The following is a 26,784-nucleotide window of genomic DNA, read 5'->3' on the forward strand; positions in this document are numbered from 1 at the left end:
TTATCCCCAATTCTTCCAAGTCCAGGTCTCTGAATACCACCTGTAAACACGCTGTGAATACCATTGGAGAGATCGTATCTCCGCGCCTGACCCCTTTCTTTATTGGTATTTTGTTGATTTCTTTATGGAGGACAACGCTGGCTGTGGAGCCGCTATAGATACCTTTCAGTATTTTTACATACGGCTCGTCGACACCCTGATTCCGTAATGATTCAATGACTGCTGAGGCTTCGAGTGAATCGAACGCTTTCTCGTAATAAATGAAAGCTATATATAAGGTTTGGATATATTCCGCACATTTCTCTATCACCAGATTGATAGCGTGAATACGGTCTATTGTTGAGTAGCCTTTACGGAATCCTGCCTGGTCCTTTGGTTGACAGAAGCCTGAGGTCTAAGGTGGCGTAGTAACGTTTAACATCAACTCACCACTCTCGTGTTGGACAAAACGTTGAATAAATTAGCATTCGCCGTCAACATCACCGCTAATTATCGTCAGTCAAAGCAAACAGCACAGAAAGCTTCGCTTACATCGATTTCCCCAGCACGTAAGATCTGCATTTTTTTTCTCTCTCTCCAGACAATTTCACATATACACAAAAGGATATGTGCAAACCGAGATTTTACATTGAAAAATGCTGTCAAAGATGGGCACAAAAATCTATTGGCTCTCTGGCAAAGTTTATCTGGAATCGGCGATGGGTAGAGTGAAAACTAAATACACTATACTAATGGGCAACTTTAATGCCAAGGTAGGCAAGAAGCAGGCTGGAGACAAGGCAGTGGGGGAATATGGCATAGGCACTAGGAATAGCAGGGGAGAGTTATTAGTAGAGTTTGCGGAACAGAATAATATGAGGATAATGAATACCTTCTTCCGCAAGCGGGATAGCCGAAAGTGGACGTGGAGGAGCGCGAACGGTGAGACTAGAAATGAAATAGACTTCATACTCTGCGCTAACCCTGGCATCATACAAGATGTGGACGTGCTCGGCAAGGTGCGCTGCAGTGACCACAGGATGGTAAGAACTCGAATTAGCCTAGACCTGAGGAGGGAACGGAAGAAACTGGTACATAAGAAGCCGATCAATGAGTTAGCGGTAAGAGGGAAAATAGAGGAATTCCAGATCAAGCTACAGAACAGGTATTCAGCTTTAACTCAGGAAGAGGACCTTAGTGTTGAAGCAATGAATGACAATCTTGTGGGCATCATTAAGGAGTGTGCAATGGAAGTCGTTGGTAACTCCGTTAGACAGGATACCAGCAAACTATCGCAGGAGACGAAAGATCTGATCAAGAAACGCCAATGTATGAAAGCATCTAACCCTACAGCTAGAATAGAACTGGCAGAACTTTCGAAGTTAATCAACAAGCGTAAGACAGCTGACATAAGGAAGTATAATATGGATAGAATTGAACATGCTCTCAGGAACGGAGGAAGCCTAAAAACAGTGAAGAAGAAACTAGGAATTGGCAAGAATCAGATGTATGCGTTAAGAGACAAAGCCGGCAATATCATTACTAATATGGATGAGATAGTTCAAGTGGCTGAGGAGTTCTATAGAGATTTATACAGTACCAGTGGCACCCACGACGATAATGGAAGAGAAAATAGTCTAGAGGAATTCGAAATCCCGAAGGTAACGCCGGAAGAAGTAAAGCAAGCCTTAGGAGATATGCAAAGGGGGAAGGCAGCTGGGGAGGATCAGGTAACAGCAGATTTGTTGAAGGATGGTGGGCAGATTGTTCTAGAGAAACTGGCAACCCTGTATACGCAATGCCTCATGACCTCGAGCGTACCGGAATCTTGGAAGAACGCTAACATAATCCTAATCCATAAGAAAGGGGACGCCAAAGACTTGAAAAATTATAGACCGATCAGCTTACTGTCCGTTGCCTACAAAGTATTTACTAAGGTAATTGCAAATAGAATCAGGAACACCTTAGACTTCTGTCAACCAAAGGACCAGGCAGGATTCCGTAAAGGCTACTCAACAATAGACCATATTCACACTATCAATCAAGTGATAGAGAAATGTGCAGAATATAACCAACCCTTATATATAGCTTTCATTGATTACGAGAAAGCGTTTGATTCAGTCGAAACCTCAGCAGTCATGGAGGCATTACGGAATCAGGGTGTAGATGAGCCATATGTAAAAATACTGGAAGATATCTATAGCGGCTCCACAGCCACCGTAGTCCTCCATAAAGCAAGCAACAAAATCCCAATAAAGAAAGGCGTCAGGCAGGGAGATACGATATCTCCAATGCTATTCACAGCGTGTTTACAGGAGGTATTCAGAGACCTGGATTGGGAAGAATTGGGGATAAAAGTTAATGGAGAATACCTTAGTAACTTGCGATTCGCTGATGATATTGCCTTGCTTAGTAACTCTGGGGACCAATTGCAATGCATGCTCACTGACCTGGAGAGGCAAAGCAGAAGAGTGGGTCTAAAAATTAATCTGCAGAAAACTAAAGTAATGTTTAACAGTCTCGGAAGAGAACAGCAATTTACAATAGGCAGCGAGGCACTGGAAGTTGTAAGGGAATACATCTACTTAGGGCAGGTAGTGACGGCGGATCCGGATCATGAGACGGAAATGATCAGAAGAATAAGAATGGGCTGGGGTGCGTTTGGCAGGCATTCCCAAATCATGAACAGCAGGTTGCCATTATCCCTCAAGAGAAAAGTATATAATATGTGTGTCTTACCAGTACTAACCTACGGGGCAGAAACCTGGAGGCTTACGAAAAGGGTTCTACTCAAATTAAGGACGACACAACGAGCTATGGAAAGAAGAATGATAGGTGTAACGTTAAGGGATAAGAAAAGAGCAGATTGGGTGAGGGAACAAACGCGAGTTAATGACATCTTAGTTGAAATCAAGAAAAAGAAATGGGCATGGGCAGGACATGTAATGAGGAGGGAAGATAACCGATGGTCATTAAGGGTTACGGACTGGATCCCAAGGGAAGGGAAGCGTAGCAGGGGGCGGCAGAAAGTTAGGTGGGCGGATGAGATTAAGAAGTTTGCAGGGACGGCATGGCCACAATTAGTACATGACCAGGGTTGTTGGAGAAGCATGGGAGAGGCCTTTGCCCTGCAGTGGGCGCAACCAGGCTGATGATGATGATGATGATGATGATGATGATGATGATGATGATGATGATGATGATGATGATGATGATGATGAGCTGGAATCTTTTTGCCAAGCTGTTACATTTTTAAGGGCTACTGAATAAAAATTATTAAAGAAACTTAATAAAACAACTGTCATTACGCTCGGAAAAGAACATTAACCACAAATGTAGCTATGCTTGCCCTTACTTTATTACTGAGTTGTGCTTTTTTTTTATGAGCTCGCACCTTGATGCGTTGCTATACTGACGGACCGGGGGTATGCGTCATGTCAACTAAGAAAGCCCGTGGGCAATAAGCGCGTGCTTGCAAATGCCGTTACCGCTTCATGCTCGTCTCATTGAGAAATGGGAAGTATCCTGCCTTTGCTTCTGCAAACGCTTGCGAGCAACCCCCTTTGAATGTTTCGAACGCCAGTGCTTCTCATGCATGAAGCTAATGCTGGGGACGTACGGAGACTGAGTCCATTCTAGGTGAAACATACTCGTCCGCAGCTCGTACAGAATGCACATAGTTCGAATACACTCGTATTAAGTAAGCCAGAAAGTTCTTTTGAACAAATGAATTTCCTCTTCGAAAACTATAGCTCGGATGCGATGGCTGCGAACCGCTGAGCCAAGTCCTGCGTAGCGTATTCCCGGCATTCTATATTGACTTCGTTGTTTTGAGCAATGCGTGAGTGGAACGCGCAGAAGCAGCACTTGGTAAAAACTAAACGATACACTGCAGCTACAGATGGCGAGAAGTTGATGCCTGTCAGTGGCTATGGGTAGCCATATTGGCATAATTTGCGGACGGCATGGCTTGAAATTATCACAAGCTATTACCTGTACCGATCAGTGCAAAAGATGCGTGCATTATTCATCTTTGTTTCTTAATTGTTAGCCTAATTTTCCTTAGTGGAGGTATCTAGCCCACAAATATGGGTGGAAAACCTTTGAAAGAATGTGCGGCTGACAAAAGCGACTGGCGGGCTAGCCTGCCGCTGCTTTTTATTTTCGATCGTTCAGTTGCGTTCACTTAAAATCTGCTAAACGTCTGCGAGCATGTACGTATCTCAAAGATCATTGTTATAAATTTCAAGCACCTAATTGTGCGAATAGTACATGCCTCACTATTTGTAGTAGAATTGTGTGCCATGCCATTAGTCCTTTGTGAATCCAAGGAGATAATGACACATAGGATTATACGTATTAACATATGAAATAAAAGTTTCCTGAAGACGTTTCATCTGTGGAAATATAGTCATTAGCCAACTAAGAAGATTTTCAGCAGAAAGGCTTATCAACACACTACTGGTACCTGTGAAGCTCTTTTGTCTTGACATTATCCTCAAATGAAGTCGTATTGTTAACGGTGTAGAAATCCCGCTTATCTGATTAGACCCTATCGCTTGCTTCAGACGTTTTCCTCCTTGCGCGCTTAACAAAGGTATATCGACTTCATTTGGTTTTGAACTGCCCTCTTTTTCATTTTTGGTATTCTCCTGTCACGTGTACGTGTTGTAAACATTGTATTATACAGAGAATAAGAGGTGCATTGGATTATTTAAATCTATCCCGAAAGAAATAACAAAGAGAACAAATAGGAAAGAGAACGAAGATGCGCAGAGAAAATTGCTGGTTGACTACTCTGTGACGAAGGCAAAACAATCTATAGTTTAAATTGCCGTAGGTAAGAGGTAGGATTACAGTGAGTGAGAAAGCGGCTGCGATGTTGTATTTTTTTGCCAGCATTCCTGGCCCTTCGTATATACGCATAAAGCCTGACTTTTCGCTTGAAGCAAAATCATCCTCAAAGTTGATCAGCAAGTGCTCAATTATACTTCCTCGCTGTCTGTGCCGTTAGGAACGTGTCCCTCGCCTGGAAATAGTTGTGCCGGAATCTTCTTGGTATTTCTAAATAAGCGGCTAAGGAATAACTTACAACTCTACAGCTGCCCGTTCGCCCGCGCGCAAACTGTGCTGGTCGCTGATAAGATTTGCATTGGCAGTGGTGGTCAGACGCCCTCCCTTGCACAATTCTCTCGGGACGTGACAGCGCCTACCGTCGAACAAAAGTAAACATGGAAGTCGGTCACGAAGCGCCGGCAATGAGAGAAGCAGCGGACGAATAAGTGAAGAAAAGAAAAAAAAACGATGAAGATAAAAAAAAAGACTGACACGTGCACCGGGCTCGAGTGCAGCTCCGGGCATGTGAGATGCCGCCTCCCCCCCCCCCCCCCCTCCCTGGCGGCGTCTTTCTTTCCCTGTTTTTCCTCTGTCTCCCCATCCAACTGCTCCCCCTTCTCTAGCACTCTATTAGATTTAGCGTCCTTCTCTGAATTTATTTCTGCAGTTTTCAGAAGGGAGTCGACGTCTTCGACGGCTCCGGCGTGCCTGGGTTCAGAACGGGGAGTTGAAGAGCAGGATGTGGAGAGGGAAGAAGAAGAAGAACAGCCAGAGAAAAAAAGGGAAAAAAAAGCTGCAATGGTGGTGCACGAGAAGAATGGATCGAAGAATGTTGAGTGAAAGGCAGTGCTGCCGCGGGGAACCAAGTCCCACCTTCTCGGCCGAACGAACGCAGAGTGGGCCGGGCGCCACTGATGACGAGGCGTCCCATTGTGGTCCCACGTCGCGCTTCTTCTCCCGCGGCAACCGTGGGGATTGGGCTCTTCGGGAAGCCTGGGATGCGCCCGCGTTCCCCCTCCTTGCGTCATACCACATCTCTGATTGGCCGAGCGCGCCGGGACATCATCGATCCCCCGCAGGATTCCCCCGCCCTCTTTGACGGTTGTCCCCACCTTCCTCCCCCTATCAAAGCCCGGAGGCGTCGGGGATCATTTCCTTTTCATCGTGCTTGACGCGGTGGTTTTCTTGATCCTCTGTTGCTGGTGGTGTGGTCTGGCTCCCTCTGATCCTCTATCCCTCCCAGTCAGCCTCCCCCTCTCCTCCCAGAGCCTTCAGCGGTGCAGATTCCGGATGCGCAGCAGCTTATTGTAATCGATAGTAGGACTTTCTGTTGCCTCGGCGAGTTGCGTGGAAGAGGAGCGAGTGGGAGAATTAATTCGATGGGCAACCACACTGCTGCTCCCGGGATCCCCACCGCCGCGCTACTGCGCCGGGTAATGAGAACCGCCGCGCGGAGTTAGGAAAGGAACGAAGGAAAGCGTACTCTTCCGTTTGCACGTAGGGGGACGCGCTGCGACAGCGTGAGAGAAGGGTGAGTGAGGCAGAAATGCAGTTACGAAGAGGAAAGAGAATACAGCCAGGCTTTAGAGAAATCCCCCCTGGTACACTCCCAGTTATACGTAATCCAATCTCACGCAGTTTGAGCTTGGAAAACTGGTCGTATTTGCTTTACCTGCACGCGTTCACCGATTCGTGATACGAGTATTACGGTGTATACATAGGTTGGACTGCATTGGAGACTACGAAGTGGGACGTGCCAATGTTAAGCGGCGGGCACTTAGGCAGACAAAACTATTTAATTGCAACCGTTGAGTAGGTTCATCCCGGTACATGTTGCCTCCTTTACTCCTTCACGTTGTCGTAGGGATAAAATGAAAACGAAGTCTGCTCTGACAATATAACGAGTGGCTGCACGCTGCCATATCCACACGACTGTTCGTATGCTCCCTTATACCTCTGTGTTTCAGTTTCACTTTAGAGGACAGACCCAGCGCAGACTTCCCTCGAAGCTACGTTAAAATGCATTGACCTTGCGCAACTGAAACGCTTTTATGAACTCTCGCCTTTGTTTCCTGGCCTATGCCTTACTGGTCTGACCTACTCTTGGATTACCATGATTACCAAAGTACACTGCACCGTATATTTTTCGTTTTCAAGTTTACCTAATTTTGTTGTTGTACGAATGGTCGACATCTCTGCCCGGGTCAGCTGCGACTTTGATGAGACAGTCACGGCAATTTATTTGCGTGTAACCAAGTCGAGGCAAACAGGCTGATGCTGTATACCAAACTCGGTCAACCGGATCGTCGTCCCCTTTCAAAAAAAAAAAAAAAAAAGAAAGAAAGAAAGAAAGAAACGTTATATTAAGTATAGTACAGATCGGCGTATGCGCTGAAGACTGTTAACCTGCTACACCATTTCGTGCGGTTTGCTGATCTGCGAGATAGGCTATGACAGGGCTGCATGTCTCCTCTCGTTCGTGTCGGTGACCTACAGACCCGTTCTGCACCGTTTTAATTATACTCACGTCTTCTTCCTACCTTTCCTGCGTGCAGGGTGGTAAACCGGATCCGCCTCTGTATAACCTGCGCACTTTCTTCGTGTCTTCTATCTTTCTTTTCTATAGCGTCAGAGCGAATTTCAAGATTAGCTACACGCAATATCCCCAACGCTATTCTCCCGACCGATAAACACCTTAACGAGCATACTCACCTTATTGTTCTCCCTTTGGGTGTCCTTGTGTACCTGCAGGTACTTTGGGAACCAATGAATAAGGGATGTCTGTAATTAATTGTGCTCGCGCGATTGCGAAGATCGCCATTCGATGCATTATCAGAATTTGCGGGGAAATGTCGCTCCTTTTGCTATTGTCCTTCTTCAAGTGAGGAGGTGCCCGCGACGGATATGAGTTGGCCAGTGATACGTCATAGCCATTTACCGACACACAGTACTTTTTGAAAGAGCACGGAGAGCTTTGCCTAATAAGATCGTTGCTATCAGGTCGTGTTTGGGAATCCATGTAACACTTCTGGAAGAGCTCGAATCCTTCAACAGCCACAGGAAAATGTTCATCTGTCGTTAGTTGTCGTTGCTGCTCCTTTTCTTTTCTTCTTCTTCTTCTTTTTTCCATGCATGTCTATCCTTAACTGAAGTAACTCTTGTCGTGTCCAGAGGGTTTTCTGACGGCTGAAACGGTAGAGCCCTGAGATTCGTGAAAGCCGGTAGGGAGAAATATGGCTCTAACTATCCTGAACAAAATTCGTATTCTCACGTGCAAAGGATCAGTGGCACGTTCAAGGTTTGGCTAATTCGCAGGTGGTGAGTGCGAAGCACAAGCGTATTTGGTACGCCTGATGGAAACAACTGACAGATTATTCAATCTTTTGAGCTTTCGCTGTTAGCAATATCCTTGTGCGGTAGTGCTTATGTGTTTTTCTGAACACCTAACGTAGCTGCTTTCTATACAAAGCTTTCAAAAAGCGGAAGGAGTACAGCTCAGAATTTGCGCGCGCGCGCGCGCACACACACACACACACACACACACACACACACACACACACACACACACACACACACACACACACACACACACACACACACACACACACACACACACACACACACACACACACACACACACACACACACACATATATATATATACTTTCTAATGTTATAAATACATAACTGTGCATACCTGTTCTCCAAAGGACAAAGGTAAAACAGTGAGAGCTGTTCTTCGATGCACCGGTTTTTCTTTGTTTAGCTCTGTAGGTTTAGCGCAACATTTGTAGGTCTATACAGCCTTGATGTCATGGTACACTATGCTTCAGTCATTGGCCGTCTTCTCGATAGAGTAGAAATCCCTACTCCGCCTTAATATTTTGTTGAGTAGGCGTCTAAATTGCCGCAGATGGATATGGTAGTTACTCACCCTTTCTTTTTTTGACGCGATGACAAGTAGCCTCCTGGCCAAAGTCTTTAGGAAAGCTTTCGTACAAAATTTGGCAATTATACAGCTTGACTTACGAAATTCTGGAATGGGTTTCGATGTCGCGAACTTCGGAAAAATGTGAGGGCCCTCTGATAGGATTGCAGGCCGTTTACAAACCTCTTCCGGTCAAGGTAACCATTTTTTGTTTTTGTGTGATTAAACGCCTCTCTCTCTCTCTATCTAGAAGCTTAAGTTTAATGTTCTCGGAAAGACTTACTGCGTGTATCAAATCGGGACGACCGTCTGGCTGCATTCAAGTTGTCTCAGTTTACGTTTGGGAATATGAAAGCTAGAAGTACTTTGTAGCGACGCTGCTTTTGCGAATGTATTAGTGGTGAATTTCTGCTCCAGACACCCACAAAATTTTAGTGAAAAAATGATGATTGCGAAAGGCACTACATTTGCAGGGAGGTTGGGTGTATTAAGGGTAACAGATGGGCAAAATTAGTAGTCCGTTGCGTAGTTAAGCGCGCTATGGGAGACTAGCAAATTAATCTTAATTGCTCTTTGGAGCTCTGTGGAATGTTCGACCTTGCGTCGTTTAAAATTTACCATGTTCATCAGGATGAAACTTGATATGCGTACGAATGCAGTGTGTCTTAGCAGTAACATTCTGACAAATTTTCAAGGTTCCGGGTACTTTAGGGACGCCGTAGAAAGTTATCAGGTTTCGTCCTACTACAGAGTTCCTTCGTGATGCCTGCCGAGGGGCTGAAGTATTTGCCGTTGACCAAATACTATAGGCAGATAGAAACAAAAATTCGTAGAGGAAAGCGCACTGGAGAAATACACAGGTGAAATTTCCAAGTTGTAGATATACTGAAGCCACCATATCAAATTTGCAAAATGCCTTCAGCGCCTTTAAAACACTCTTTGAACAGCAAATGACTTAACATTACCGCTTGAAATTTAAATACATATATAGGGGAAAACCTCATCATGCATCAATCGTTGAAATTATGTTTGTAATTCAGAAGTAATAATTTGAGAGTGCTATTTGTAAGTATCCTCACATTCAACACCTCCGGTGCCGGCGTAACAGCTGTACAAACAGCAAGCAGCGGGATGTGCATCTTTTCAGCAAACAGCGTAAAACTCAGGACAAAGAACGTGAACATACAAAACTCTGCATGCTTCTTTCCATTTTTTTAGATTTTACTAGTACAGTGTCCGATATGTATGCTCCGATTCTTTCATCTAGTCATGTTATTACGGTTAATTTCTTCGTCATCGAGCACTTTTCATTCCCATGTTTTAACAAATCTTTCTTCATATTCGACTGTAGTAGTTTATGCTGAAGTGATGCCTTGTCGTGTGCCTTCTTGTCCTTTGACGTGAAATAATTACTGTTAACCCCAAAAAACGTACCTACTAGTTCATCTAGTCATGTTATTCTTCATTGTTGTTTTTATTTTTGCATTACAGCCTTGAATCCCGAGCCGGAATGTTTCTCTTGTCAGTATGCTACTCATCCTGCTTAGGCCAGTTCTTTTTTTTTTTATGCAACTGGGCTCTGCGACTCTATTTGAATACACGGAAAATTCCGTTCTGTGTGCGCGCGTATCCTGTATTATTTCTTCCTTGGAATTTCTTCCCCACTTCCCCTCCCCCAGTGTAGGGTAGCCAACCAGATGCAACCAAACTAACCTTCCTATATTTTCTTTTCTTTCTTTTTTCTAATGTAAATCAAGTCATACCGCTTCTGTTTTTTCCTTTTCAATAACTGTGCAGAATGATTTGCCAGAACAGTTGGTGCCGGTTAAAGAGAGTGTGCGATTTCTCAATTTTCTTTCTCTTTCTTTTCGACTCGCCCATTTTTCGTATATGAAAACAAATTACTCTCTCCTGATCATTTATAAAGTAATAGCAATTTTTTTATTCACAGGGTGCATGAACCATATTGCACTTAGACAACAGCAAGTGCCTACAAGCATGGACCGCATCAAAGCAATATGAGGACACTACTTTGATGTGGTGCGATTCAGGTGGCAACCTGTGGCACCAACGCTCCCGCATCCTGATGATGACATTGTAATTTCCTCGATGGCTGCGTGCTGCATATTTTTTTCATGTTCCTTTTCAGATTTCCTTACTTCTCCAGGTCGGATGGTACGAAATGTTTTCGATTCCGATTTCATCGCGAGCCCCGGAACGTTGGCTCTAGTAGTATCACGCCCACGGCTTTCCGCAGGGCATGACAGTTGGCGAGAAAGGAACCGCAAGGAATTATGAGAAGAGGTGATCAAAATTATGAGGAAGGAGTGGAATCGAACGGGAGGAACAGCAGAAGGAAAAGGTCAGGATAGGATTTCGCTGGTGGCGGACAGCGTATATGCACTACGCCGACGTCTTCCATTCATCCCTCAGCATTCATGGTTCAACGACGTGCATTATTATCTACTGGTGTATCCCACGATAACCAGCTGAGTAACTCTGCGGAATGTCAAGATATTGTTTCGAGAAGTGAAGCGATCGTCTCAAATGCCTCGTAAAGTTCCCAGAAGTGCCGTTACGACCGCCGGCGCCGGGACGCCTATTTCGCTGCCCAACTCCCTGGCGTTCCTGTGGACTCCCTGGCGTCGAGTCAGCCTGTACCAAAAACTGCTTCCTCGTTACTCTGGTCCTGTACGCGATTTTACGTCAACCTTATGACGTCACCTGTGAGATGGCTCCGGCCTGCGATAGTTTACCGAATCTCTACACAAGAAGCGATGCTGTTCACGGCACCAGACTCGAACGCTGCGTTCTCCTCGTACGACTTCACCATGCGCTTGCACCGAGAGAAAGCTGCCCCGCTGAGAGGCTGGTGCTGCAAAGGAAACGAAGACTATGGGATTGGTAGACGACGTCGAAACCTTTATCGCTGGCTAGGCTGTCCTACTTTGTAATGCTGCAATTTCTACTGTAGATATATGCCTGCTTGCGGCTGTGCTTCTTCTTCCTTGTCGCAACAACATCACCGAGGACTGCAAAGGCGGGTTGTGAACCGGATTTATCGATTAATAAGGTTTTACACCCTGAAACAACATCTCGGCTGTGGGTTGCGTTGTACAGTGGGCAGGTCCGAGCTTCTTTAACGTCTACATAAATCCAGACGTAGGAACTTTCCTGCGTCCCGGCCTTAAAGGAATGCGGTCAGTGCGGCTGACAATATAACCTACAAACTCGTGTTCAGCAGTAAAACATTTTACTGGAGACCATATTCTATGAGTGGCTTTCAATTAGAAATGCCTATTAGCAACCTAGGGTTTTGTGCCATGCATGGCACAATACGTTTAGGCAAGTGCACGGTTAGCAGTAACATCATCAAATCGATGATATCTTCTGCTTTTTGTTTGCTTATCCGACAGTCCAGATGCTCTGCAATGGGTCGTAATCATTAATCATGTTTGCCTTGGCAAGTATGAAGCCAATTTCTTGTATCATGTGCTAGCACCAGTCTCCGGCTTATATTTCCGTGGTGGCGCTGGCTTACGCTTTATTTGTCTAGAGTTTGCAGATGGCATCCCTACACTGATAACGCTCGCTAGCGAATAAGGACGCTACATTTTAAAGGGGCGGAATGCAAAAGGGCTCATGTGTACCGTTAAGCTTAGGTGCACGTTAAAGAACCCCAGGTGGTCGGGATTATTCCGGAGCCCTCCGATAATCAGATCATGGCTTTGGAACGCAGTACCACAGAATATTTTAACGATTCATTTGTCGAGAGCGCGTTCAGGCGGTAACTCAAGTAACATAGTACCTAATTAAGAGTGCCGGCTTTGTAGCTGGCATTGCGGCATTCCTGAATAAACACAATAATTCATCCCGATATCGCCATACTCCCGCTTTATATTAATAGTCGCATTCTCTGGTTTACGCACAAACAGCGGAAAACTAATGTTACGCTTTATGCCTAGCCTTACTTTGCCATCACGGCTGGGGTCCTGAACTGAGGGTTCCAAGAACGGCGGGGATCCACCCTTCTCCGTGCCCAATTAAGATAAAGTTCTCTCTTTGTCTCCTGTTACTGTCGCTCGCGCCTTTTCTATGAGTATGCGACGCCTGTTACCTGTGTCACACATCAACTATTCTTGCTTGTGACTGATCATTAGAGCAATTTTTGATAAGACTTCCCTCTATGCATACTTAAGACCCCGAAGTGCAGAGCAACAAGAAGAATAAGAGAAAGAATCGCCCCGGTCTTGATGTTTCTGTAACATACAGAGAATTTATTAGAAAAATAATAGCAGCATGGCAGCGTCTTTCGCACCCTAGAAGCCAACATGCACCTCTGTCAACATAGCTATCATCATCATCATAATCATCATCATCATCATAATTTCTTTCTGATGCGGCGAATAAACACATAAACTGAGTTTGAGAATTTAAGTCTAAATATACCACCCTAAAAAGCGCACAAAAATTATGAACTTCGCTGCAATGCGACTGTAGTACACAGGGTGTCCCAGCTAACTTTAGCCAGAGTTTAAAAAATATGCAAATACCACCTAGTTTGATCGAAAAAAGATAATGTCGTTTACCATCGCTTGAAGTTACTCAAACTATTTTTTTCGTTCCACTAATTAGAAAATTAGGCTTAATTAATTAATCAACCTCTTGAATATTAGATCAAAAGCGTCAATGAAAAAATTGTAGAGCGACATGAAAAACTCCCAATGCAGCTTTCAGTTCCTCAAAACGTGCTACATAAAAGTATTTTTGCAAGCGTGAAAGAAGCCCACGATTACATGCAAAGTAGCAACAGCTTGATTTGGGCGAGTTGGTTTATTTAATTGGCAGTACAGCGCTCTTCCTGTGGTGTGTGTTTTCAATTGTTGTCTTCGTCTTCGCGCTGCTTCAAGTTTTACACGCAAAGTGCCTCGAGTGGCCAGTAGCGTGCAGCAATTTTGCGTGCATTTGCGGGCCTCTTTCACACTTGGAAAAACACTTTTATGCAGCACGTATCGATCAATAGAAAGCTGTATCGGGAGTGTTTCTTGTTGCTCTACAATGTTCTCATTGACACTTTTAATCTAATTATAATATTTGAGAAGTTGATTATTTAATTAATACTAATTATCTAATTAGGCGGAATTAAAAAAGTTGTTTGAGTATCTCCAAGCGATGGCAAACAACATTATCTTTGGTCTATCCAGCTACGTGGCATTTTCATATTTTTAAACTCTGGCTAAAGTTAGCTGGGACACCCTGTATACATCACATAACTTTAAACCACTTCATGTTTTTATCTCCAATGGTCTTATCATTATCATTCACTTCATTAGAGTCCCAAGCTTCTCACTTGCTATACGACATAAAGAATCGGGCAAGCCATGATCAAAACTTCGCTGCATAAGGCCTTAGCACTGCGCTCTGGAATGCTTCAACTATCTGCCGAGCATCGGTTTGGCAGCAGCGGTAGCCGTGGCGCCTATCTCCTATGGTTGCTACTCCACCTATAAGACTGTCACAGATAACAGTTACACAGTATACAGCAAGCCTACGGTAAGAAACCTGAGTCATTATTCGTGTGCAAAGTCTTAGCAAGTTTTTCGTGTAAACTTGTGACCATCAGTGAGTGCATTCGTGCTCGTGTGTGTGTGTGTATATATATATATATATAATCTTAAACCAATTAATTTGTTTCCGTTGCCTCCTCAACTCCTCAGGTGCTTTGCGTGCCAAATGCATACACTTCTGTACTATCTTTACGGAAATTATATGCAATATAAACGGAATCCAATATGAATTTGATTAAAAATATATAAGAAAAACTTGCAGAATTCTTTGGCGGAATACCTAAACATATCAGCGGCGTTTATCAGCGGTGTTTTGAAAACAGCGTGCGATGAAAATGTAGAAACAGACTGGCATCTCAGTTATTTTGGTTTGATCTACGCGCTGAATAAGCTTAACATTTTTTGAAGCCTACCTTTAGAGTGATAGATGAAGGAAGCACAGTTTATAGGGATTTTGGTGTTTGGAGTTCCTAAACAAGCTTCATACAGATTGCCCCGTGAACAAGTTTAAAAGTGAAATACAAAATTTCTGGTGACCACAGGACTCCAATTTATATAAATAGAGTCCTTTTGGTGAGATATTCAAGTTTTTCCAATCCAATCCTGTTGGTCAGAGCGCTACTGTTGACACCGCTCGAACGGCCACCAATGTATATCGGCATCCGTGCATGTCATAAAGCGAAACTGTTCGATTACATTAGTTGCTTTCGACCACCTGAGTTCTTTTTAAATTTTCTTTCTTATGTGTACGTGCTCAGCAGGAGCGTGCCATAGCCATTGAGCCACTATGGCGGATGTTACAACCAAGAGTCTGTTTGCGATACAAGAAACAAGAGAAAGAAAGACAGAGAGAGAGAGAGAAATGATTTAATGTAAGCTGGAAGTATGAGCCCTGCTACATGCAAGGCAAGCTACTTCAGATAGAGGTGACTGCAGAGATATGAATTTCACAACAAAACACTCTTCCAATCTCATGAGTACATGCGAAATTACTTCCCAGAGAGGAAGGACAGTGGTGTAAAAAAAAAAAAATGTAGCTCAAACCAACGTTCAGTCAAGGGAACTTGTTTTCGTCAGGGCAGCAACTTAAGGAAAGTGTCCTTGGCGAAGCATTGACTTCAGCGACATTTTCTTCGTTACACCACTGCTGATCAGTTTACGTTTCCATCTTTATGGGAATTTCCGTCTAAGGAGAAAGATGAGGAGAGGAAACCACGAGGGTGGTCACCGGCATATAGGCTTTGCTCCGCGCCTTTATACGGTAGCAACGTTGCAAGTACATTTGCAGCCACAGCTGGTCGCACGTTTAGCTGCAAGGACTTTGTGTGTTTCTATCCAGACAACCGTTAGTTCCTGTCCTCCTCCTGCGCAGCCTGTGTGCAGAAACCTTCGAGCTTTTCTTCATGTTTTTTTTAAACATCAACTTATGTAACGAAACACTCGCATGAAATTTAAGATCGAAACAATGACGCGTAAGAATAGAAGCGGAAGAGCGCCTTTTCTTTAAAGGCAATTGAAGCGTCCCTGTTGCCACGCACCTAGCCGGCTTAAGTGTGGGCAATACATAAACTGCTCCGCACCTGACCTCCTGAAAAGAAAACAATGTCTAAGTTCCGGAAGCCTGTTTGTTTCCATAAGCGGCTTCTATTCGGTGCGAGTCGTCTGATTATTTGGTTTTTGTAGCGTCCTGTTTTGAGCACCGGCATATGCATGCGTATGCGGTGCCGCGGCAGCCCAGAACGTGAAAAATGCTTCGATGTTTTTTTTTTTTCCAGACCGAGGCTGTTAGCAGGAACTGGCACATTTTGTCCGTCTTCTGATCTAAACTGAGGAGTCCTAGTGTTTCACTGCTGCATAGCAAGGCCTAGAAGCCGAATCGTTGTGTCGTAAACGTGACGCTGTATGTTTCTTAGGTCTGCAAATATATTTTTTTCCTGGGCTCATCGCAGCAAGACGTACTTGGCATGGTCGCCGTATTCTTCTAAAACAAGCCAAATCTACTGCCGCAGTGCAGATTCAGAAGTTGGTCAGCGCGATAAGCTATAACATCTGAGTGACTATTCCTTTTCTTACTCAAACAGCAGCGCGAAACAGCATGACATGGTTATTACTTTTTGTTCTAGTGTCTCTTTTTTTGTGTGTGTGTGGAACAGTCGAATACCAAGCAATGCGTTGTATGTTTGCGGTACGACAGCCCACACTGTTACCAAAGGTGGAAGTGCTGCTTGGACGTTATCATGTTTTCACTGTCAGCGTACAGAAATTCTACAGGCGAAAAGATAACTAAAAACGCAGTAGAGTATCTTGCGTAAAACAGCGGCGATGCACGCCATTATGTTATTTGTTTAAGGCTGTAATAGTTTAACATTTTTTTTACTGCACTCTTTCATGCCGACTCTGAGATTTCAGATTAATCTGCTTACATGACCATTAAAAACATTTTTTTTTGTCCAACCAACTACAGAAAGTATGACTTGAGGTAGAGCGCAAAACAGCACGCAGGACGGCCAAGGAGACGACAGTATTTCAAGTTATGCAGTACCAACTAGCACACCAGTCTGTTCTTTTGAACAAAAAAGTTGTGTTCCCTATCCCCACCCCATTACAGCATAGCCAGTTAATAGTGTCACGTACCCTTTCTATGAAGACAAGCGTTCATTAATTCATTCATTCTAATTACGTGGGAGTCGCTGACGATCTCCAACGACACGCGCGGCTCCTTTTATTTGCATGCGCTATTATGCTGAGTCCTTCGGAAACGCAGCTACTGCGTTGGGCCTAGTTGTACTTGGTCCACTTGCAATACGTCACCAAATTTTGTTGAGCAAGAAGTGACGCGACCATTTACTGCCAAATGCCTCACAAAAATATCCTATATTGAGAATGCTTTTCTACATAGTACATGAACAATATAATGAAAGCATTTCCAGCGGCCTGCAAGTACTATATTTTTCAGTCAGCAAAGCATAACTGACATATCTGCATATCTGAGAGCGTATCTGCATGCAATTTCTTTCCACTTCCGCCACTTTGGCATGGAATATGTGGGGGTCGTAAACGAGCATTCCAAGCACGACACGCGAAGTTTGCATATGCTTTCTACAGGGACTCCTCAGCTTCTCAACTCCTCAGCTTCAAGTTGTTGAGGAACTCGGCGCCCTGTCGCTCCAGGGGCTGGACACCTTTCTTAAGGTACTAATTAACGTTTGAGTCAACGAAGCCGCATTCTCGGAAAACAAGCTCACTTTACATCAGTTCACGCTGCGGATATTTACAAATGACATCAGCCTTTTCCTTCGGAAATGAAAGGCTTAGCTTCGTTTTACTTTTGTCATTTGCTGTGTACCGAAGTATTAGTGCGAGACACACTTTAGACTGGTTCTTTTGCTCTAACTGTCTCGGGAGAGATTGAGCCCATAGCAACGTTCCGCTGGTCTGCCGTGCCAAAACACTGCATGCGTGTATGCGCGCGCAGCAATGCAATTTCTACAGCCCTATTCTGCAGCGATGTACACTCTGCGATACGTTGCTCTATGGCGTGACGAAACATTTTGCGTGCCTCACTGCCGACCTTCGGGCGCTTGTTAACGTAGGCGTGCACGTTCCCGCTGCAACGTCCCATCGAAAGCAACGCGCCTGGCACTTTCCGACTGAAAACGACGATTTTTGATATTTACTTCCGGTGTGGCATCGAAATCAGTGTCATTTTTTATCCCACGCGTTCAAGTTCGAAGCAGCTTTCTTTGGCTTGCAGAAACGCGGTCGTCTGACTATTTCGAAGAAGAAAAAAAAAACACGCAGGAGAGATTATCGCTTTTAGACCCATTCATCTACACACTCGACAACTATGTGACATTATAGCTATATATACAACGCTTACAGAGAGCGTATCTGCATGCAATTTCTTTACACTTTCGCCACTTTGGCATGGAAATAATATACTAGAAGTAGATAGTTTCGTATTGAGGCCGGCTGATTAATAATGCTCCCTTTATATACACGTCTCGTGCTAAATGTTGATGCGTGTTTGATGTTTTCTGATGCTTAGCTCCGCAGGAATACGGTTATTCTGGAGATTCGCGAACAAGCTGTCACCTACAGCTTCTAACTTTTTCAGTATTCTTCAGCCTCCCGTCGAGCTCTCGACAGGGGCTGTACGGCCGCGTTTTCAGCCGCTGAGCCGAGCAGTTTTCGCCACCCGACCGAGTATGAAACATGTTTTCACTCAGGTGTCCCCCGTGACAAAAACCACCCGGAAAGCGCGAACAGAGAGATGCGCAGTTGCGTCCCTGCTTACACAAGGCCCGCATCCGATCTGCGCGCAGCGCCCTGCAGGACGGCCGGTATTTCTGGACCAGAAAAGCCGACGTCTGGGCAGAGAACATCTTGTTTGGAGCTGCGCTCCAAGAACCTTACGTCCTGAGCGAAAAGAAGGGGAGGCCGCTGGTTTTACGTTCGCGCAGGCTGTACGCACTCCCACGTGCCTCTCGCCCGCGCGCGGTGCGGAGGGAAAGAGATGTAAACAGGGCGAGCATATTTCCCCTTTACGCGCATGCTACGTGTCCAAAAATATATTCGTTCTGGCCAACGAGGCCGCTTGTAGCCGCATTCGCATATAGCGTTGCGCGCATGAACTCACGCTTTGTATCACATTGCTGCTCTCCTTTAGCGCACATCACTCGTGCCTGCAGTCGCGGAGAAGCCCCAGCGCTTCACTGTGACGAAAGAAGTTTCAAAATGTTCACTTTCTTCTGACCGCTGAGACGGTGGGAGAGTCGAAATGATTATCATTGTTATGGTAAGGCTATTCGTGCGCGGCAGTCTTCGTAGCTCCAAACGTGTATTGACTTCTATACCTTCTAGACACAGTCAAATTTTAAGCGTAGTGTAGTGCTGACTGCTTGACAAGTTATGAAATTGTAGTCCTCTTTCCTCCCCTTCTTCCTATCTTCCATTTCTATGTTTCTGTCTCCTCCTTTCTGAAGAGCAGGCAGGCGTTGTGCCCCTTTCGGTGGCATCGCCTGCCTACTCCTCGCTTCCCCTTTCCTGAGAAGCGTATATATGTTTTAAAAACAAATAATAATAATAATAATAATAATAATAATAATAATAATAATAATACATACATACATACATACATACATACATACATACATACATACATACATACATACATACATACATACATACATACATACATACATACATACATACATACATACATACATACATGCGGAAATTTACCTTTGGGAAACAAATTCTGTGAAACTAAGCGTGTAAATGGCCGACTGCAAAAATTAGACCCAATTCTTCCAGTGGTTTGTGCTTCGACTACCGCGAAATTATGTACACGAACGGTAATTCTTTACCACTATCAGGTATACAAAGAGGCTTTCTTTGCGAATCCTCCCGCACTTTCCTGACCGCGGCTGCTGCTGTCTTTCCGGATTGCTCGCACGTAAAACAAAGCAAAACAAAATGAAAAACAAGAATTACGTGCCCGATTGTGGCATCAAACCTCGGTCGCCCGGTCGGCGTTGGCCCAGCACAGCATCCCGAGGCTCTAACCATTAGGCCACAATCGCACGCATATGCGTACGCCGGGCCAACGCCAACTATAGCTCTTTGATATGATCACCACGTGACTCCCATTTGGTAGCACGGGTGCACGAGAGCACGTGCGCGTGCCCACCAGTTTCCTTTACGCCACAGACGCAGAAATTAAATGGGCCAAATTTACAGCATTTGATTAAGCGCTTCACCAAAGTTTCGCTTCACCATATACTCCAAGACGTACGTTGGATGTGCTTGTACAAACATGTCGAATGGGAGTAGAGAAACTCGGTCGAGTCGGTGGAGGTGCATATTTGACAAGCAGCAGCGCTAACTTATTAGACGAGGACCAAGAAAAGACATGTTGTGGTCGTCTTTTCTTCGTCCTCGTCTAGTTAGCGCTGCTTCATTGTGTCAACACGCGAAGCTTTAACCGCAGCTTGACACCAGAACTACCAGAGCGCCGCAAATATAAGACTTATATTTGGTTCAATAAGAGATGCCGTGTGAACACTTTCGCACCGGAATTCTGCTAGCCGGCCATCGATGCGAGAAATCAGTACCGCAAAACAGGAGAAAGGCGGCAAAACTTATTTGAACTCCCTTACCTAAAGGTATGCGCACGATATTTTTCATGATCTTCACTGTTATATGAGCGACACGTTCTTTGCTGCCTTGTTAGTGGTTTATAGCGTTTGCATCACGTAAATACCTCCTTATAATTTCGTGATATACTGCCGTTTATTCCCCATATACTTTCTTTGAATCTTTCGCATATACCAGAAGTTGCAGCTACCGTAGCTTGTGTTCATCCCAAAACTCTCGTACATGTTTCTTCTCGCCCGATGACCTAAATGGCGAGAGAGAAATTTAACTAAGAAATGAAAGAAATGAAGCAGACTTCTTCGAAGTGTTTTACAGTATCCACGTTTGCTTGTTTTCGAGTCTGCAGTGACATAGCGAATTGCGGGTCGCAAAACGATGGGAAGGTTTTGTTGTTTAATAATACGAGAAGGCTGCGTGGTGGTTTTTCTGTACACGGCTAGCGGGACCTCTTTTCTCGAAACCGTTTCGTCCGACAAGGTCCAGTGTTCCACATACAGAAACCGCTAAGAGAGCTTGGCTCAATAAACGTGATCATCATCCGGCCACTTATGCCACAAATATGAGCCATTGCCCTTTTGAGTACACCCCCATTTACTTCTCAGTTCGCCCAGTATCGTTAGCACTAATTTTAACATAAACGCAAATTAATACTGAAAAAATCTGTGCTGTCCCCGCGAATACGACAGCGCAAGTGCTTGCTTTCTGCATAACCATGTGAAGCGTATGAGTTCTGGAGTAACCCTTGATTACTTGCGTGAATGTCAAGTATATCTTCTAGCTCAACCAACAGGATATTCAATTTGATGCTCGCGCATGATCGTACTGTATATTTCTGAGCTTACACCCACGACCTACTACTCCACTGAGCTCCGCGAGTGCCTCAAAAAGTCAAGTGAAAGTGAAGCTTGTTCTTAACGATACTGCACATCGAATAAACATTTGCCCCGCAGGCAAAGAAAGTTTTTCTATTGAAACCGTAGTTTCCTTGCTCAGAAAAGTGTCACCAAAATGGAAATGTGGCAGTGCAATGTATGATGCTTTCTTGCTCAATGTTGGCGTTGCAGCAAAGCGTTCGTTTAATTCGTCCATGCGAAGATCAACGCAACGCTTTGGCAAAACGTGACCGACCACCACAGTGCAGCGCCCCATCACGTTTCACCATCGCCAGAGTCGTGCTGCGAGCGACGGACAAGATGCCGTGAGAACGTAACATTCGGCTGTTGAGGCGTAATGACGCAACCTCCTTAAGATATTCCATTTCAGTTAACCCGATTCGTTTTCGGTAACGCGCTATTCTTATTGTCATTTCTACATAAGAAACGTGGAAAAGCTATTTGAAGATGAGTCAGAAAATTTTTCAGCTTCGTCACCTTAGAGAAGATGGCCCCACAAAGCCACACCCGCCATAATTCGAGCGCGGTTCATCTTTATACTTTCGATGTTTGGTAAACGATACAGGATCGACTGCATGCGATACTCAAAACAATTGCGCCTCTTCGACAGCCATGATCAACATTGTCATTTAGTAATAAAGGTGAGAGTAAGAAGATATTCCTGGTCGCCACTACAACAAACGGGAACTGTGGAGGGGAACTCCACTGCTGGCTATTTTCCGGTGACCACACGGGCTTGGTATGAAACAAACAAATGGTACTGTTTAGAATCAATGTTTTATTTCTCTCGCCTATTGCAGCTCAGACACTTCGTTTTTTTTTTTTTCTTTCGCGGCATGTTGCGTATCTGTTCCAAAACATTTGCTGTCAAACTGGGTTTTAAACCTACGCTGCACGTTGTCCTAGTCTCGGCGAAGGCAACAGTCTACGAGCGCGCGAGGCTGGCTTTGGCCGATGCTCTCAGGGCACTGGAATATGTTAGTGATAAGGTGAGACCTTCATTAAAGGTATACAGCCCACAGCGCTTGTGACAGCAGCTGACTCTGGAACCCGTTAGCGTGGCTTCTGTTGCTTCCCTGGCGCTCGAGAGCTCTCGATGGTGAGAACAACCGTTCTGGTCACCATTCATTGCTCTGGAACGCCAGGAGTTGCGCACAGAGCTCCTCTACACGGCCCAGCAACAACTGTAGTGATGCGCGCAGTGGCTTGCCTGTTTCTGCCGAAGGTAGTAGAGAGCGGCTCAATTCAGCATTACCCCCTCCCGGCTCAAATTAAGCTCCTATTCTTTTGTTCCTTCCTTACATGTTTCTTTTCTTGTTTCATGGCTCAGTATTTCCATTTACCGAGCGCCATAGGACTTGAAGAAAGGCCAGCATCTCGCGCTTCGTCAGGTAGCCAACAACGAAAGAGATGTCTTCCAAAAATATGATGATATTATTAAAAAACGGGAGCACAGCGGAAGGGTCCCGTGCAAACCGGGAAAGTGATCGCTTTATCCCCACTAAAAAAGCTTCGGTGAATGATTATCGCTTTATAGCAGATTCCGCGCCGATTGATTTGAAGTATGAGGTAAAATATCAAGACGGGGTGAGCGAAATAGATGAGAGATCTCGAACTATTATTAAGTTTAATGATGCCAAAATTGTTCTCTTGCCTCGACATATTAGTCGTATAAATTACAGTTTAAATTCAAGCATTGGTGGCAAAACCCGTTCAAATTTCTCTCAATGCACACTGTGAGAAAGCTAACGGACAGGAACGATGATAGACCGCCTCTGACGAATACGCATGCCGACCACACATTATATCGCTGGACTAATTGTAGTGAAAGCGCAAAAACCCAAAACATTTTTCACAAAATTTACATTATTATTTCATTTTCCCTCTGCAAAATTCGTTTTACAGCTGTCACAACTTTTTCTGAGTGTAGTGCGTGATGATACTGACATTAAATGGCGATAACATCACACGAAGCACCCATTTGCCTTCCTTACAAGCTCTTTTTTTAGAAATTTAGCATTTCTTTTCATGCATTTTTTAATGGTATGAGATTTATACAGCGCTTACTGCCTGCAGAAAAAATGATTATGCTTGACAAGCATCAATGGGCAGAGTTGGACCGCAATGAAGCGAGAAGCGTGCCTCTTCGCCTCAGTGGTGTCCACTTCCGCCCACAGAATATGAGCAGGACATGAATGCATATACATATCGAAACAACATGAGGACATTACCTAACACTTTTCATTCAGAGACTAGCAGCACGTGTCCATTATTGTAGCCGGGCAACGCGTCCTAAGACTGAAGCGCAGCACGGGCCCTTGAATTCGTGCCAGTTCACATCCACACAAAATGTTCACGTTCCAGAAGCCTCTTGGTCGAGACGGATCGCGCACAGACCCCGGGCACGGCGCAGTACGACCGAAGAACTTGTTCTAGAGAGGAGGGGCCACAGTACCTAGTATCGGGTGCAGTCGTAGCCTGCTGTGTAGGACCTCTGGTAAGCGTTGTTGAGCGGGAAGCCCACCTGGTAGGAACTCTGGCCGCTGGTGGTGCTGTTGCTTCCTGGCGCGGCACTCGCACCTGCGTACGCTTCCCTGAACCCGTTGGAGGCCGCGTACGCTTCGGAGGGGTCGAGCAACTGCTGCTGCATGGTGTACCAGGCCGGCCGGGAACCCGCGTAGTGCTGCTGCTGCCCGGCCGGCAGGGCGTCCGTGCCGGTGACTACCGCGGCCTCATCGCTGGTGGAGCCACCTCTGTCGGCGTACACTCCCGGCGAGCTGCACGTGTAGCTTAGGGTCGCCGGGCTCGGGCACGGTGTCATGGCAGCCTGAAAGAGGGGCCTCGAGTAGTGGCTCAGCTCGTCCGCCGCCTGGTCGCGCGTCATAAGGCTGTCCACACTGAACGCGGACAAGGACGGGTCAAGTGCCAGCGCCCCTTGCTGCTCGCCAAGCGGCTGCGTCAGGGGTCGTGCCTCGTACTTGCACGAGGCAAGCAGGCAAGAGTCGGCCACGGGCTCCGTCTTGGGAGTGACCGCCTGGTGACTCTCGCCGGTGGTGCGGCCGCTGCTGGGGCCGTTATTCGCCTGTTGCTTGATTGCCGGTTTCTTGTCCTCCAATTCAGCGGTCTTCCGTTGTGCCTCGTCCTTGGCGGCGTCCTTGGTGCTGTCCTTCTTCTTGAAGCGCCGGCGTCGGCGCAGGTAGCTGCCGTTATCGAACATGTTGACGCTGTCCGGGTCAAGCATCCAGTAGCTGCCCTTCCCGGGCTTCTTGTCATCGCGAGGCACCTTGACGAAGCACTCGTTGAGCGACAAGTTGTGTCGTATGGAGTTTTGCCAGCCCTGCTTGTTCTCCCTGTAGAACGGGAACCGGTCCATGATGAATTGATAGATGCCGTTCAGCGTGATCTTCTTCTCGGGCGCATTCTGGATGGCCATGGCAATGAGCGCAATGTACGAGTAGGGCGGTTTAACCATGTCCTTGGGCGCCTGCTGCTGGATGGCCATGGCACCAGTCGCGTACGGTGCCGCCACGTACTGCGGCTGGCGACCCATGCGGCCCGGGTACGCTCCCAGCGGCTCTTGGCCGTGCGCCGCACCGTAAAGCTGCAGTGCGGGCGAGCTGGCCCCGGAGCCGCCCGCCGCCGGCGGCGACGAGTAGCCGCTGTAGCGGTAGTAGCCCTGGCCGTGGTGGTCGCCGTACAGGCTGTGCATGCTGCGTGGCGCCGAATGCTGTCGCTGCCGGCGTAGGCTCTCAGGCGCGCGTCCGCGTCGTGCCACCAGCACGCGCCATGTTCCGGGCGAGGGAGAGGGTGGGAGCCGCCCGTGGATTGACGCGCGGGGTCCGCGCTCGCAATCCCCCGGCGTGGGGGCGGCGGCAGGGCTGAGCTCGCGGCTACGCTGCACTCGGTCGACTGCACTGGCGGCGAACAAGCCGACAAAACCGCATGGACTTGGCCGGCCGATCGGGAAAAAAGCGGGGCTCGAGTCGCTCCCCCTCGCGTCGGATCCCGAGCTCGGGCTGCGAGGAGGAAACTGCGTGCGAGAGTGAACGACGCGGATGGAGGGGGGGGCACAACGCGGCCACGGGGGAGGGACTGCGGTCCCGCCCCTTCCTGCGCTGACGTCGGCCCCGAAGGGCACCCTGGCCACTCCCTTGCTGCCGCCGTCGATAGGGGACACCCGAACCCGCGGCTGTCGGCACTTGATCGAGCCCAATTCTGCCGCCGCCGACCAGCTCTGCTCTGGGCTAATGGACGACGCCACTTCAACGGAGCTTGCGCTTTTGTCCAGCACTCTAGTTTTCCTCTTCCTCCCAGCCAGCACCAACGCTTTCTGCTGGCCGTTGCAGTGCAGCGCATGATGTACGCAGCCATTATTCTTAATCCCCCTTTTACAATGGATCTCGTTCGTTATATTACTGTAGCCTGCCGAGATCTGAGGGCTGCGCAAGGCTCGGTCTTGCTGCGTATGCGCCGAACTCACACATGCTGACGTTTTCCATGTTGTGCACTCTGGTAATGACCTGCTGAATATGTATTTAAAGGAAACATCTGGGCCTGTATTAATAAAAACGTTCTTACGTTGAAAGCGTTCGTGCCAGCCAATAGTCATGAGGGACATATTATTAGCGAAGGTGATCAGCCATGATAAACAGTACTTACGAAAAAAAGCTTTGTGAATTCAGCCCCTGAGCCCTTACTGATAAGTTGAGCTTTTTTTTTTTTAATCATTTATAAGCTGTCCACACTGCCAGTGCTCATTGGTAGGCTAGTTGGTTTTGGATAATGGTGAGAGCCTCACAGAACGTAAAGACGAAAGACAAGTTTAGACACGCTCAGTGCGCTGAATTTTCAACTACATTTATTTAAATGGAACACACAAAAATTTTTAAATATGAACAGTATGTAGACACAGAAACGGTTTTCGAATCGTACTCACATAGACACCGCAAAATTACAACTGCGTATCATCGCGTTCAATAAACACACCTATAAATTGTAACTCTTTTTCTGTCAACGTCAAAGAAACCATACTCACTCGTCTCCTTCATGTTCACCATTTCGCATGCTTTCGTGATATTCTATGACATCCAGAGACCTGTGTGAAACATCTCGCAAAGAGCGAAACGCACCGACAGTCACCACAGTGGACGCCTAAGTAGCAGGCAACGACCTTGGTGACGCTGTAGTGATGCTCCCTGAGACTTAATTTATGCAAGGGTCGGTTGTTTATTTTCTCTTGTTTTTTTTTTTTGTTCTTTTTTGATATACAACTTGCTGCAGGTTAATGGTATCGAATACGCAACGCTGTGAGTGCACTGAACAAAGTGCTTGCACTACTGAGTAAGCAGACGTTTGACAACTTTTTTTCCTTGTGTTCACGCACTAGCAAAGTTTCTGCGAGCGCTCAGGAGCGGGAAACACT

General features: G+C 46.1%; 1 protein-coding gene across 1 annotated transcript; it reads right to left on the reverse strand.

Annotated features, from left to right (window-relative positions):
• Positions 1–22,358: 22,358 nt before the first annotated feature.
• Positions 22,359–25,290, reverse strand: LOC142564843 (forkhead box C1-A-like). Its single transcript, XM_075676025.1, has one exon. It carries the CDS (start codon positions 25,069–25,071, stop codon positions 23,818–23,820), a length of 1,254 nt encoding a protein of 417 aa, XP_075532140.1. The 5' UTR covers positions 25,072–25,290; the 3' UTR covers positions 22,359–23,817.
• Positions 25,291–26,784: the final 1,494 nt, after the last annotated feature.

Source organism: Dermacentor variabilis, chromosome 1 (genome assembly GCF_050947875.1).
Source record: "Dermacentor variabilis isolate Ectoservices chromosome 1, ASM5094787v1, whole genome shotgun sequence".
Classification (NCBI taxonomy): Eukaryota; Metazoa; Arthropoda; class Arachnida; order Ixodida; family Ixodidae; genus Dermacentor; species Dermacentor variabilis.